This window comes from Hydra viridissima, unplaced genomic scaffold (assembly GCF_058129835.1).
Source record: "Hydra viridissima isolate aposymbiotic clone 2 unplaced genomic scaffold, HvirCarnegie_v1 scaffold_2, whole genome shotgun sequence".
Lineage (NCBI taxonomy): Eukaryota > Metazoa > Cnidaria > Hydrozoa > Anthoathecata > Hydridae > Hydra > Hydra viridissima.
In genome coordinates this window covers 19,650,313-19,663,384 of record NW_028324301.1, presented here as the reverse complement: position 1 = coordinate 19,663,384, position 13,072 = coordinate 19,650,313, and the positions used below count along the sequence as shown (strand labels likewise).

At 28.9% G+C, this 13,072-nt stretch overlaps 2 protein-coding genes across 2 annotated transcripts; both read left to right on the top strand.

Moving 5' to 3' along the window:
* The first annotated feature begins 394 nt into the window (after nucleotides 1-394).
* On the top strand, nucleotides 395-1,468 carry LOC145197672 (uncharacterized). Its single transcript, XM_080073921.2, has 2 exons — nucleotides 395-897; nucleotides 1,240-1,468. The coding sequence occupies exons 1-2, from the start codon at nucleotides 395-397 to the stop codon at nucleotides 1,466-1,468; spliced, it is 732 nt and encodes a 243-aa protein (XP_079930047.2).
* A 1,598-nt stretch (nucleotides 1,469-3,066) lies between these two features.
* On the top strand, nucleotides 3,067-12,190 carry LOC145192971 (eukaryotic translation initiation factor 3 subunit H-like). Its single transcript, XM_090080267.1, has 7 exons — nucleotides 3,067-3,223; nucleotides 7,995-8,142; nucleotides 9,466-9,633; nucleotides 9,734-9,839; nucleotides 10,956-11,105; nucleotides 11,648-11,783; nucleotides 11,952-12,190. Exons 1-7 carry the CDS (start codon nucleotides 3,155-3,157, stop codon nucleotides 12,168-12,170), a joined length of 996 nt encoding a protein of 331 aa, XP_089936393.1. The 5' UTR covers nucleotides 3,067-3,154; the 3' UTR covers nucleotides 12,171-12,190.
* Nucleotides 12,191-13,072: the final 882 nt, after the last annotated feature.

Genomic DNA, 13,072 nt, shown 5'->3' with positions numbered 1-13,072 from the left:
TTTCCTAGTAACTGTAATAATGTACGGTGATAATGTGGGTCAAAAGATCATTAGAAGGCAATTTTATGACAAAGACAATAAAAACGGTAACAAATAAAAAAATTATTCTGTCATACTCTGTAGTTGTTTCGTTATATCGTACCACAAGGACTAATAAGTTGATTGGTTCTTTAGCATCGTAAAATTACTCACTGCGGTTGGAAAAGTCAATTTAATAGGAACTTGTTTTATGATACTTTGGTGAGAAAGTATTCTTTATTTTTTTGTAAACACTTTGTGTTAAATCTTTTTTTAGTTTAATTTTATTATAATCAGGAACTTTTACATAAGTAAACGTCGATTTTCAAATACGTAGTTTTTTTTTTTGACAAAAACTTTAAAAAACAAAACAAAAATGAAAACGATAATTTTGTTTGCTGCAATTTTGGGTTCGGTGGTCCGAGTGACGAGAGAAGTTCAAAATGATAAAGAATACTACAGGCATCCTTATCCATTCAAACCTTACGTAAAAAAATGCGACATACACGAAGATGAGGACAAACGCATCAAAAAATTGTATGAAAACGCCAAAGTTGTTTTACCAGGTCTTTTTGCAATGACCGAACCAGAGAGTCGTTCATTTCCAGATCTTTTAAATCGATTTAAGGAAGGGGAAATAACGTGTAATAAAAATCTTTCGATGTGCTTTGAAGAAGAAATTCGAAGAAGTGCATATACGTTAGAAAGTGCTCCCTGCATAGGAAAAAGCCGAAAAACACGAGCTACTATAGCAAATGCTGATAGCAGCATAACTACAACTAAAAGATGTTACAAGAAAGGTGATTTACTGTTACCTAATCAAAATGCTGTTTATCTTGTGGACATCTGTTCAGCGACAACGGATTTACAAGCTAACAGGTAACAAAATTTATTTAAATAAAATTTGTTTGTAAGTCAGAACATTTTTCAAGATAAATTGTATAAGCAAAGGGTTAGTCTTAAGTTTCTTTAAATAATTTTATATTAATGAGTTGTAGGCGATGGCGGTTGTGTTATGATTAGCGCTAAACCTTAACACACCCTAATTCAAAATAATATGGCTTGAAATTAACTCTTATCACTCGTGTTTATGCGACTTAATACTATTTACGACGTAAAACTTTACGTTTACCATTTTAACTATTGGTATTAATAGTCATCTACATTGTTTAGTGTCAATTGTTTAAAATAATTGTTTCTAATAAAACATAATATACTTAGATACCCTCGTTTTATCAACGAAGTTATATGCAGTCAAACAGTTGGTTCAACTTGCTTAAAGAATGAGGGAGTAGCAACTCAACTTTATACAACGGTAAAGTTCCGCTTTGATCAAAGCAACGTTGGAATCGGTAGACTGAGTCAATGGAGAGAGTACGATCAGAACATAAGAACAGGGTGTAGTTGTAACTGCAAAAGTGGATCACAACTCTTGCGCTTACTTATTTAAATAAGTTTTTTTTTTTTGACAAAGTTCACGTTGTTGACTTTTACAAAAAATATGTTTTGAAGAAAAATTTATTCTTATAAAAATGGAAGGGATTAAAAATGTTTTAGTTTTAAAAACTCAATCTTCTCCAAATCTTTGGCTTCTGATAAAAAAAATTCCTCCTTTAAGCCCTATAATCATTGTTACTTTCATAATTTTTATACTCTTACAAAGCACTTTCGTTTATCAATATTTTTTAAAAAAAAAAAGGCGTTTTTGAACCATCTGAAGAGGACTTCTTTTCGGCAAGCTTAACAAAAAGTGTGGACTCAACAGGAATTCGATATAAAAAAAAATTACCAATGTGACATTTTTTTTTTGGGTATTCATGCTCTTGACAACTAAATGGCCCCTTTTTGATACTCAACTTAATCTTTTTTTCACGCACTGGTTGTTGGAAACAGCTTCCCAGACAACTTCCTTTTACATTCGCTGACAGTAAATAGTTGAATTCCTCATTTGGTCTAATGATTGGTTGTTTTTTTATTTTAGCCTAATGAGAGCTAGCTAAGGATATTGATGCCTAATCACGTTTTTACTGATTAAACATTATAGGTATTAGGACATTTTAGGAAAATGTGTGTAATACAAATACTTGTATTACACGCATTTTCCTAAAATGTCCTTATAACGATCTAAACTCAATTATGGGTTTGATTGGCTATCTTTCTTTGATGGGTACTTTCTCAAGAGTATTTTACGGGCTGTTTATCCAAAATATGGAAAAACGGGCGCGGAAAAACTTGTCTCAAATATGCATGGAAGAATTAACTATAGCATGGCGTATTTGAGGGTGTTATACTTATGATAAAATGATAACATTAGATGTTTAACGTTAAAAAATAGTTTAACAACCAGATTCCATTAATACTAAGCTACCGAGGCTATAGCATGACTAAAAAATTGGCATAACATTGCTCTAGTAACATCAAAAGCGTAAGTTTGACCAAAAAAACAAATTGCCCGCATATAAAGAATTTCTTCCATCTAAATGCTAACCATTGTTACACTGCTCCTTTAGTCTCCAATATTTTTAATTGTCCTTTAAATTCCAGTTTCTCTACTTTTTTTATCGGATTATTATATACCCCATCTTCACGAGGATTATTTTACCATTATTATTTTATACGAAACATATACATTTGTATTATATATGTTTGTAACGAGGTAAGTGAGGTCAAAAAGGCTCCTAATTTCACTAAAATAGCACTTAGTTATTGTAACAGCAGGTGACTAAACTCAGAAAAATTTGTGTTTAATTTTCAAATCTTGATGGAGGAATGTTGGTTAGAAAAGTGAATAAACAATTTCAAACGTTGAAATATATACCTACCCTGGTTGGCAAAAGAAAAATTCATGGTTTCTCATCTTACAATAGTTTTAAAAATTTGAAAAAATGTGCAATGAATTAAAAGTGTGAACAGAAAAATTTGGCCCGAAAATTCCAGTGAACAGACTCTGGAGAGGAAATCATACGCTCTTAAAATAAAGAGGATTTAGATGTAAATATAATACGCTAAAAACATTTTAAACTCAAGAAGCTTCGACGCTTAAAACAAGATGACATTTTCCGGCCAAATATGAACAAGAAGTACTTTAAAATTGCGGCATACATGTGTGAACCTAACGTGGTTGAACATTTACAAAATGGAAACATTGGCAAAAAATGCGAGTGGAAATAAAGATCAAATTGAATCGGTGCAAATCGAGGGACTTGTATGTAATATTGTATATGAATAGATTATATTTATTGTAAAATAAATTAACATTTGCAGTAATGATAGTAAAAAATTACTAATGATAATATTACTAATATTAATACTGATAATAATACTGATAATAATACGGATAATAATACTGATAATAATATTACTACTAACAATTCTGCTACTATAAAAATTGTAAGAATAATGCTAATGGTAATAATAATACTAATAGTAATGTTTCTATTAAAAATAGTAATGATAAAAATATTACTAATAAAAATTATACTACCAATATAACCAAGTATGTATTAGCACTTGGAGATTATCAGAGTTAACAAAACAACTTTTTCATTTCTACCTGGAAGAGGAATGTGTTAAATTATGATATATTAATTATTATTTAAATGTTATTATTTAAATACTTGAAAAAAATTAAATAATCAAACAATTGTTTATTTAATTTATTTCAAGCTTCATATAAAGTCACAAAATGAACAATTGATAAATGATTTTATTTTTTACTAACCTATAATACTCTTCTAATATGCCATCTGATGATCTTTATTCGAAAAGAATTTCTCCTATTGTCTGAAAAATTATAATTGGCCTTCATTGGAAAGTGGTCAACCTTAAACAAAAAGAGTAAAATTTATCAATGATGTAAAAAAGATGCTGATAATGTACAAAAGAATATCTTTTTTTTACTCTTCAAATGTGGCGTTGGTTTTGAGGAAGAGATGTTGTAGTAGTTTTGTGTGACTTATTTTTTACTGCTTGTTATTAAACTGTACAAAAGATTTTTGACCATTTTGGGAAGGTGATGAAAATTAGTAAACTTTGAAAATTTGAATAGTTGATTTAATTGGCTATGGGTCTTCTAATCAACTAAAAGTTGATTTAATCTGGTAATTATCCTAAAATCCTTATTTCAATTTTTTCATTTTATTTAATTTTATCAATCTCTAACATTGTTATGATGCTGATCAATTAGTAAAAAGATATTTTATAAGTAGTTTATCTTGTAAAGATAAGTTATCTATAAAGGTTGAGCCATGCATAAGAATATTGTTCATAGCTGTTTTTTTAATTCAACCAAAATATCTGACCATTAAACCTAATTTGCTGCATCACATTAACTTAACTCTTAGCTTACTGTATGTACCAGAACTTCATTAATGTTTCCTTCTTCTCGTTATAGCAACCAGTTGATGCTTTTTAAGACAAAATGTTAAGTAATGTGTTATGCTACTCAGTTAAGGATGCGAAGAAGTTTTATAAATCTGCTACCTCAAAAAAAGCTTAGCCACCTCATCTGCCCCCACCTATCTACGCGATCGCTTTTTATTAAATTTTTTGTTAATTTTTTACTTTAATTGTTGTGTAAAATGATATAAAATGCCCATTTGTGTTTTTTTTTTTTTTTTACTCTGTGATAGTAATTTCCATTTTATTTTGTTTGTTTATTCAATTTTAATTCTGTTAAGCAACATTAAAGTATATGATTATAATATTCAAATATTACAATCATATACAGTACTGTGAATATGTTTTAGACCACTTACATTTTTTCAAAAAATCCCGGAGAATTCTTCTCTAATATTTAGGTTTGTAGTTCTATATTATAAACTTATTAAAACACATGTATTTCACACAAAAATATGGAACAATAACAAACTATTTAATGTCAAACTTCATAAAAAACTCTTAATATCTACTATGTCCTCCTTTTGCCTTAATCACAGCCGATATTCGCCGGGAATTAGATTCATACAAATTCGTTATAAATTCCTGGGGTATGTTGTGCCATTCTCTTTGAAGTACTTCAAAACATTCTTCAGCATTTCGGGGAGCATGTTCGACCTTCTTTCTGTCCAGGTAATCCCATATATGCTCAATTATATTCAAATCTGGACTCTGGGGAGGCCAGGTCATCAATTGTAGTACTCCTTCCTCTGCCATTTTACTTAAATAATTTTTTGCCACTCAGGAACAATGTTTTGGGTCATTGTCCTGCTGCAGAATAAAATTATGACCTATTAGTCTCATTCCGGATGATACAGCATGGTGCCTTAGGATATCCACATAACGTTTCCCGGTGAGTCGCCCCTCTATTTTGATCAAATCACCTACTCCAGATGAAGATAAACAGCCCCAAACTTTTAAAGAGCCTCCTCCGTGTTTAATGGTAGGGTTTAAACACTCGGGCTTATAGGCTTCTCCAATTCTTCTTCGAACATATTGGCGTCTTTTTGTTCCAAAAATTTCGAATTTGGACTCATCGGTGTACAGAACCCGATTAAACTTTTCTTGGGCCCAATCTTTGTGTTGTTTCGCATATTTAAGTCGTTTTTCTTTATTACCACGCCGTAATAATGGTTTTCGAATTGCAACACACCCTCTTAATCCCGATTTGAGTAGGTGTCGTCGAATACAAGAAGAGCTGACATTTTTCCCAGTTGCTGTGTTAATGTCCTTTGCCAGCTCGGTTGATGTTTTTTTCCTATTTGTTAAAGAAAGTGTTTTTAAATATTTATTGTCATCTTTTGTTAGCTTAGGAGGTCTACCACTTTTCTTTCTATCTTCAAGGGAGCCAGTTTCTCTAAACTTTTTAATGATTTCTGTAACAGCAGTCTTTGAATATCCTGTTTTGGACAAAATTTGGCGCTGCGAATAACCTTCTTCGTGAAGCACAATAACTTTTTGTCTCTCTATTAAAGATACTTTACCCATTTAATTAATCTAAAAATGCAAAACAAAACATTTAAAAATGAAAACTAATATATAATTTATCTAAAAATACAAATTAATAACTTTGTTTAATTATTTTTAACGATTTGTCTAACTGTTCATAAAAAATAACAACTTTTTAAAAATGTACCAAAACCCATAATTATTGTACTAAATTCATTCTATCACTGCACCTTATAATGTCAAAAACAAAAAATGAAGGAGTATGAACCCGAATCACTATGAACCAGTTTATTTTTATTTCTTATTTAGATGAACGCTTGGTCAGTAGTTATTATGACACATCGCTTTAATAAATAAACAAACAAATCCCTCATGTTCTCTCATCAATTTTGTTTATTTATTCAAAATAATATACTCTTTCAACTTTTCTTGTATATTATTAAACTTAAGTACGCTTTAAAAAAATTATATAGGAAAAAAATTGTAAATACGTCTAATTATGCAAGTGGTCTAAAACATATTCACAGTACTGTACTTTAATGTTGCTTGACAATTTTTAGTCAAAATATTTGAATGAAAAATTTTATGCAAATATTTCAACTAAATTGGCTTAGTTGCTTTTAAAAATGTATAGTTTTTTTACTTTTTACTTGAGAAAAAACTAACAGCAATAATATTAGTATTGAGCATTTGATAGACCCCTCACAATGCTCCATTTGATAGCACTCCTTACAGTGCTCCATGTTCAGAATTTTTTTTAGAAAAGAAAATTTGACAGTTTGAATTTTTAAAATGTTCAATAGTTTCTGATTTATGCTCAACAAGTCCAAAAGAATATTTATGGTCCAACTACTTGATCTGGGGGGAAAAAAATTTAACTTAATTTTCGTTTCACAGTTCACTAAGAAAAAAAAATTTTACAACTATAAAAATGTGTACAGCAATAAAGAATCTAACAACTCATTAGTGTATTCATGGTTTTTTGAACTAATGTTAATGCTAATTCAGATTTGAAATTTGTTGCTTCACTTGAATTATTTTACAATTTTTAAAATCTTTAAATTCAAATTATTTAAAAAAATTGATTTTTATAAAAATTATATTAATGTTAATAGAAGTTCTGTCAGGTTTTTACCTTACCTGTACTTCTATTCAAATAAAAATAAGCTTTTGAATTTATGAAATTGTAATACATATTAAACTATAAACAAGCATTCACACCATAGAGCACTCTAAGTACTTAAACCCTTTACCTTTTAATGATTAATTAAGCTTAATAAAATTAAAACTAGATAAAATTATGCCACTAATTTTCTTTACATGCAGTGCTTACACTCTTTAACTGTTTTTTTTTTTTTTTTTTAATATTATTAACATTTGGTTTTTCAGGTAACAATAAATAATAATGGATAAAGTATAAACTTGATAATAGTTTATATATTTAGACATACAAAATTGTAAGGTTCCATTAAAAAATGTGTGATATGCAGTATCATATACTTTCTACTTTTTTTTTTTAACTCTTGAAAGTATTGCACAAAAGTGTTGTTCAAATAAATCTGTTAAACATTTTTCCAACAAAGTCCTAAACAAATCTATGTATGAGTATAAATTTGTAACACCAAAAACTTTTGTTTCTTTGAGTTCTAATGGTATAAACATCTAAAAATTTGATTTTTCTTAAAAGATATAGAAATTTTTACTTTGTTCATTAATATTTGATATTAATCTCAATAGGTTTTTTCAAATTTAGAAATTGTTAACAGTTACAAAAGCCCCAAGCATTATGTGTGCCTAATATACTAAAAAATAATGCAAGGTCTAAGCACAGCTATTACACAAATTAAAAATCTGATCATATGTAATGTAGTAAGATTCAGTAGTTAAACTAATTAGTAATATAATATTTGGTAACTTGGCATTTAAGACAACTATTTTAAGGTTTAAGTAGTTAAACTACATAAGTAACTAAAAGAATATACTTAAAGTGGTTACTACTGCTTATCACTGATAATGATACAACAGAAATAACTAGCTGTGCATCCTAACATTTTAAAAGTACTCTTACTTTTTTTTTTCTTTTGTTTTAGGTTGCACTTAAGATTGTTAAGCATTGCCATGAAGAAGGTCCTGGGGAAATAGCTCAAGGTGACCTGTTGGGACTTCTTGTTGACAAGACATTAGAAGTTACAAATTGTTTTCCTCGGCCACGAAATGAAGATGATGAGTATGATGATGGTAATAATTTTTGTATAAAAATACATTTTAAGTTAATTTATTTAGTTGTTTTATGTAAGTGTGTAGTTTAATAGAGAGCAAAAAAATGAATAGTGTTTTAATAAAATCTTTAAAATTTTATCTTATATACTTTAGATTAATATTTAAATTTTTATAGTATCTAGCTTCTGGTTCAGGCTAAGTATTTTGCAGTTATGATTTTTTTTTTTATAATCATAAAGCTTGTGCAATTTTTTTAGGTTTCTTTACAATGCATTATCATTACAAATGCTGTTCTTATCATACTTTTTGAAAGCAGTAGGCCCAAATTAAAATAAAAACCTAAACTATTAAGATGTTTTAAAATATTGTTTAATTTATATCATAATAATAAGTTTATACAAAATTTTAAATTATAATTAACTTTTTGATCAGATTCAAACAAAAAAAAGTAAAAAAGTTAGAGTATAATTTTGGTGCTAACTTGAATCTAGCAATATTTAGTTAAGAGGATGGGAGGGGGAGCTAAAAGAATTTCACCCTGGGCCTCATGGTTATACAATAAGTGTAGGCACTTGAGTAAATTTGAGTGTGCATTTTAAGGGGTTAATATACCATATACTTAGTAGATTAAACTTACAATGCAGGTTCAAAGAATAATTGGGGGTGGTTGGGGGTTAGATGAACATAAAAGACAGTTTCTCAATAGTTTTTCTAAAAAAAAATTTTAACTTTTAATTTGATTTAATAAATAAAAACAATTAATCTTATGCTTAATTTTTAATTCAAGAACATTATTGAATTGAATTGTTTATTTTGAATTTGACTTGTCTAAAATAACTGTTACATTTAATTAGAAATGCAACAGCTATATGGTAGTTTTTGTGTTACAGCACAAAAACTACTGTAAAATTTTGTTAGGGTTGGATATGTCCAACTATGTCAATCTATAAAAGCAAATCTATGACAATCTAGAGATTTTACATCCAAAATACTTCTCTGTGCAGCCGTATGCTATGAAGGAAGGTGTGGTAAGTTAATGCCTCCCCAATATCAAAATTTTTCATACAACTTTGCAATGTATATGTAATTATCGTAAATAATGGCACATATAAACTATTATTATGTCGTGTCAGAAGGAGCGTTGTGCATGCGTCATATTCATTGTATAATTCATTGTACATAACTCATTGTACACAATGAATTTGGAAAACCTATCTAAATTGTAAAAGCTGACGAAGAGCATTGAGAAATATATAACTGTAACAGAAATATAGTCGTCTTGATATTACAGTGTAGTTTAATAAGTGTAATATATATATATATATATTTTTTTTTGTAAAGAAAATTATCAGATCGATATGATGCGCAAACTTCGTGAGGTGAATGTTGACCATTTTCATGTTGGCTGGTACCAATCAACCTGCTTAGGTTCTTTTCTCAATCGCAACTTTGTAGAGTCACAATTCCACTACCAACGCTCCATAGAAGAATCTGTTGTCCTTGTTTATGGTAAGGACTATAAAGTTGTTTCAAATTTTATTTTTTATAAGCCTTAAGTTTTTTCATTTTTAGCAAGCAATCAGTTTATTTATGTTTTATATATTTTAAGATCCTTTACAAACTCATCAAGGAATGCTCTCCTTCAAAGCTTTTCGTTTATCACAGAAAATGCTTGATCTTTATGCAGGTGCAGAAAAGAATTTCACTCCAGAAATGTAAGCGCCCAAATATCAGATTTTACATTATAAACCATTATTGTAATTAAAAAGATAAATTACAATAGTTACTAAATTGTGTACTAATAGGTACTAAATTGTGATGTTTTCGTGTGAAACACTGTTTTTTTCAAAGCAATTTTTTCAATTTTTGACAATTTTTTTCAAAGCAGTAATCTTCAGGTTGTTCAACTGCAACACTAATTTTTCATTGTTCATAATTCAAAAGGTATAAAAAATATATTATGTAGTAAATTAATATAAAAAATGAAATTAATTTTATATAAAAATTGCTTTTGGGAGAAGACACACGAAACTTAGTTTAAATTTAAATTACTGTTTCCCTATTAAAACTCAAGGCATCCAAATTTGTGCTAACAAAATATTTATTTTTATATATCCCATTTTATGAACAGAATAATATAGTTTTTATATACTAAAAAGTACAACAAGTTATTAACACCAGCCCTAAATGTTAACAGCATACACACTTTAGGTTATAGCCATCTGGTAGGTGCTTTAACAAGAGTGTCACTTTTGGTAGCAATACTTGTACTTATTTAAAGGAAACAAGTGTCCACTAGTGACAGCTGTTTCAATCCCAGATTTTAACAGCTCATGTTTGTGTTTTGTTTTTGTTTTTTGATGTTTTTTTTGAGTGAAAGAGAGATACATTGTTTAAGTCAAGCTGTTGCTGTCAAGTTACTGAAATTAGCACTTTTTTCTCTGTTAAAGTAAAAAAATATTTGATACTAATCAAAAATCTTTTTGAGTACAGTTTTTGTAATTGTCATAAGAAAAATAATGTGAAGCTTAACTTTAAAAAGGTTATTTTAAGTATAAATATTTTTAAGATTTTTCAAAATCATCTACACATAAAAGATCTGTACTACATTTTATGTTTTCTTATACCTCCTCATATTTATGAAATTATTACCTGACCAGGTTCTCCTAAATATTAATTAAAATTTTACATATGTGTCTTTTTTTTTTTATTATGGTTATGGAATGTCACTATACGTATTATATTATTTTATTATTATATTTTATATAATATTTTAATTATAATAAAATATTGCTCAATAAATGTGTATATAAGAGTTTCTGTATTTTTAGGCTGATAAAAGAAAATGTTGACTACACCAATATTCTTGAAGAAGTACCAGTTACTATCAAAACCTCGAATTTAGTTAATACATTAATTTCTGAGATTGAAGAGACTGTACAGTTACCTGAAAAAGAAGACTTTTTAAGTTTAGCCACCGGGTATGTTTTTTTAATGCAAATATAAAATCAGTTCTCAGCAGTTTTCTTACTGAAATAATTTAGGTGTGTTTCATTAGATGTGCCAGCTTTGGAAATTCAAAGGAAATTTTAAACAGCTAAAGTTCTTTTTTCTGAATAACTTTTTTTGCTATTTGCTTACAGAAAATAAAAACGAGACATGAAATGACACACGAATTTTCTAAAGAAAATTAAAAAAAAAAAGAAGAAATAACGAGTCAAAACGCATTTATAGTTATCAAAAAAATGTTTTTTTGATAACTATAAATGCGTTTGAAAAGTTTATGTTGCATTTCATTAGACAAAGTTTTTGATCAGTAAGCACTCTTCTGTTTGGCTGTTAAATGTTTTATATAAATGTTAATTAAGCCTTAATAATTTTGAAATTGACCCGCTGGTTTTGTTTATTGTTTTTTATCGTTGGGAAACAAAATTGAATATCAATCAAAAGCTTACGTTATTTGTGCAATTAATGCTATTTATATTAAGTTATAAAATACCATTTTACTTGTGGGATCTTTCAGGTCATATTTGGAAAAGAACGTTCATTTGTTGATTGAAGGAGCTGATGAACTCTGTCAAGATTCACAGAAACTGCATAATTTTCAACGAAATGTTGCTCGACAACAACAGCAGATTGATGCTTATAAACAACGAAGGGTAAAATTTATTTGTTTGATTTGAATTCGTTTATCGTTCTTATCTACAAGCTATTTTTAGTTATGATTAAGATCTGAATCATGGTATTTACTGAATTGTGTTATTTACTGAATTATGTTATTTGTCGATCTTATTTTATCTGTTTTGAAGTTAAGCGAACCTTTTTAGGCTCAAGAAAATGACCTTCGTAAACAACGTGGAGAGCATCCGCTTCCGGAGGAGGATCTTAACAAGCTTTTCCGTCCATTGCAACCACCTCAGCGATTAGATAACTTATTAGCAACGGCTCAAATTGCCACTTGTTGTGACCAGCTAAATGACTATGCAGCACAATCTTTCTCCAAACTGTTTCTTGCAGAAAGTATACAAAAGATTGCTGAAGTTTAAAATAAATATAAATTATAAAGTATGATTATTTTTTGTTGTTTCAGTTTCTTTCCCAAATACTTATTACTTCGGCTCTCAGCTCGGCTCCAGTTTTTTTCCTTTTCATAATTTCCTGTCAAAAAAAAAACAAAAAAAGATTTAATTGTCTTTAAAGTTTGATATAAGGTTTTGACCAAAAAAAGCTGTCCAAAATACTCTCTACTATTGGGAATTTGAAAATGACTCAGCTTTTTATTAAGCTCTTACCAACGATACAATATTAGTAGCAAATGACGTATTTTGTGCAAACAAGACAGCATTCCGGGTAAGTTTTTTTTTTTTTTGCTTCGATTTAAAGCTGCTTTAAGAGTCATCGTCTATTAAAAACAGATTGTGAGCATACACAATCTACATGTAAAGATTGATTTATTGGAAGTCAGATTGTTCAAGATGAGTATAAAAATTCGATGATGAAAAGTTGGAAGTAACACGATAAAGATCCTAATTCCAATTCTTTATCATCAAGTATTTGCGAGAAGGTCTCACAATTTAGAAGAAACAAAAGTTGCCCTAGGGGCCGTTATTCATTTAAAGCGTCTGCTTGTCTCAAGAGATTTTGGCGTGCGAAATATTCCAACAATAAGACAAGAAAAGCCTATCCTATCGAAGATGTGTTTTTTGTCGGATCACAGGTGTGGTGTTTTTAGAGCTGCAAAAACGACCTAGTAAAAGTTTCGACAACTTTCTGACTTAATAACGCTCGTTTATACGTTGTAAAACCAAATAATGCTCAGTAGGGTGCATCAAGTTCTAACATTTTTTTGAAAGCAAGTTTGGCCCGATGAAAAAAAATTTCTGTTTCAGTATGTTTACCAGATCCACATGCCATTTACTAGTGAAAATGGGTCTTTTGCTAATTTTGG

Bases quoted from the DNA above. Each gene is read 5' to 3' on its own strand.
- LOC145197672 (XM_080073921.2), top strand. From the start codon at position 395: ATGAAAACGATAATTTTGTTTGCTGCAATTTTGGGTTCGGTGGTCCGA. The intron at 898-1,239 runs GTAACAAAATTT...TAATATACTTAG, and splicing joins ACGGATTTACAAGCTAACAG to ATACCCTCGTTTTATCAACG.
- LOC145192971 (XM_090080267.1), top strand. From the start codon at position 3,155: ATGGAAACATTGGCAAAAAATGCGAGTGGAAATAAAGATCAAATTGAA. The intron at 11,106-11,647 runs GTATGTTTTTTT...GGGATCTTTCAG, and splicing joins TTTTTAAGTTTAGCCACCGG to GTCATATTTGGAAAAGAACG. The intron at 11,784-11,951 runs GTAAAATTTATT...GAACCTTTTTAG, and splicing joins ATGCTTATAAACAACGAAGG to GCTCAAGAAAATGACCTTCG.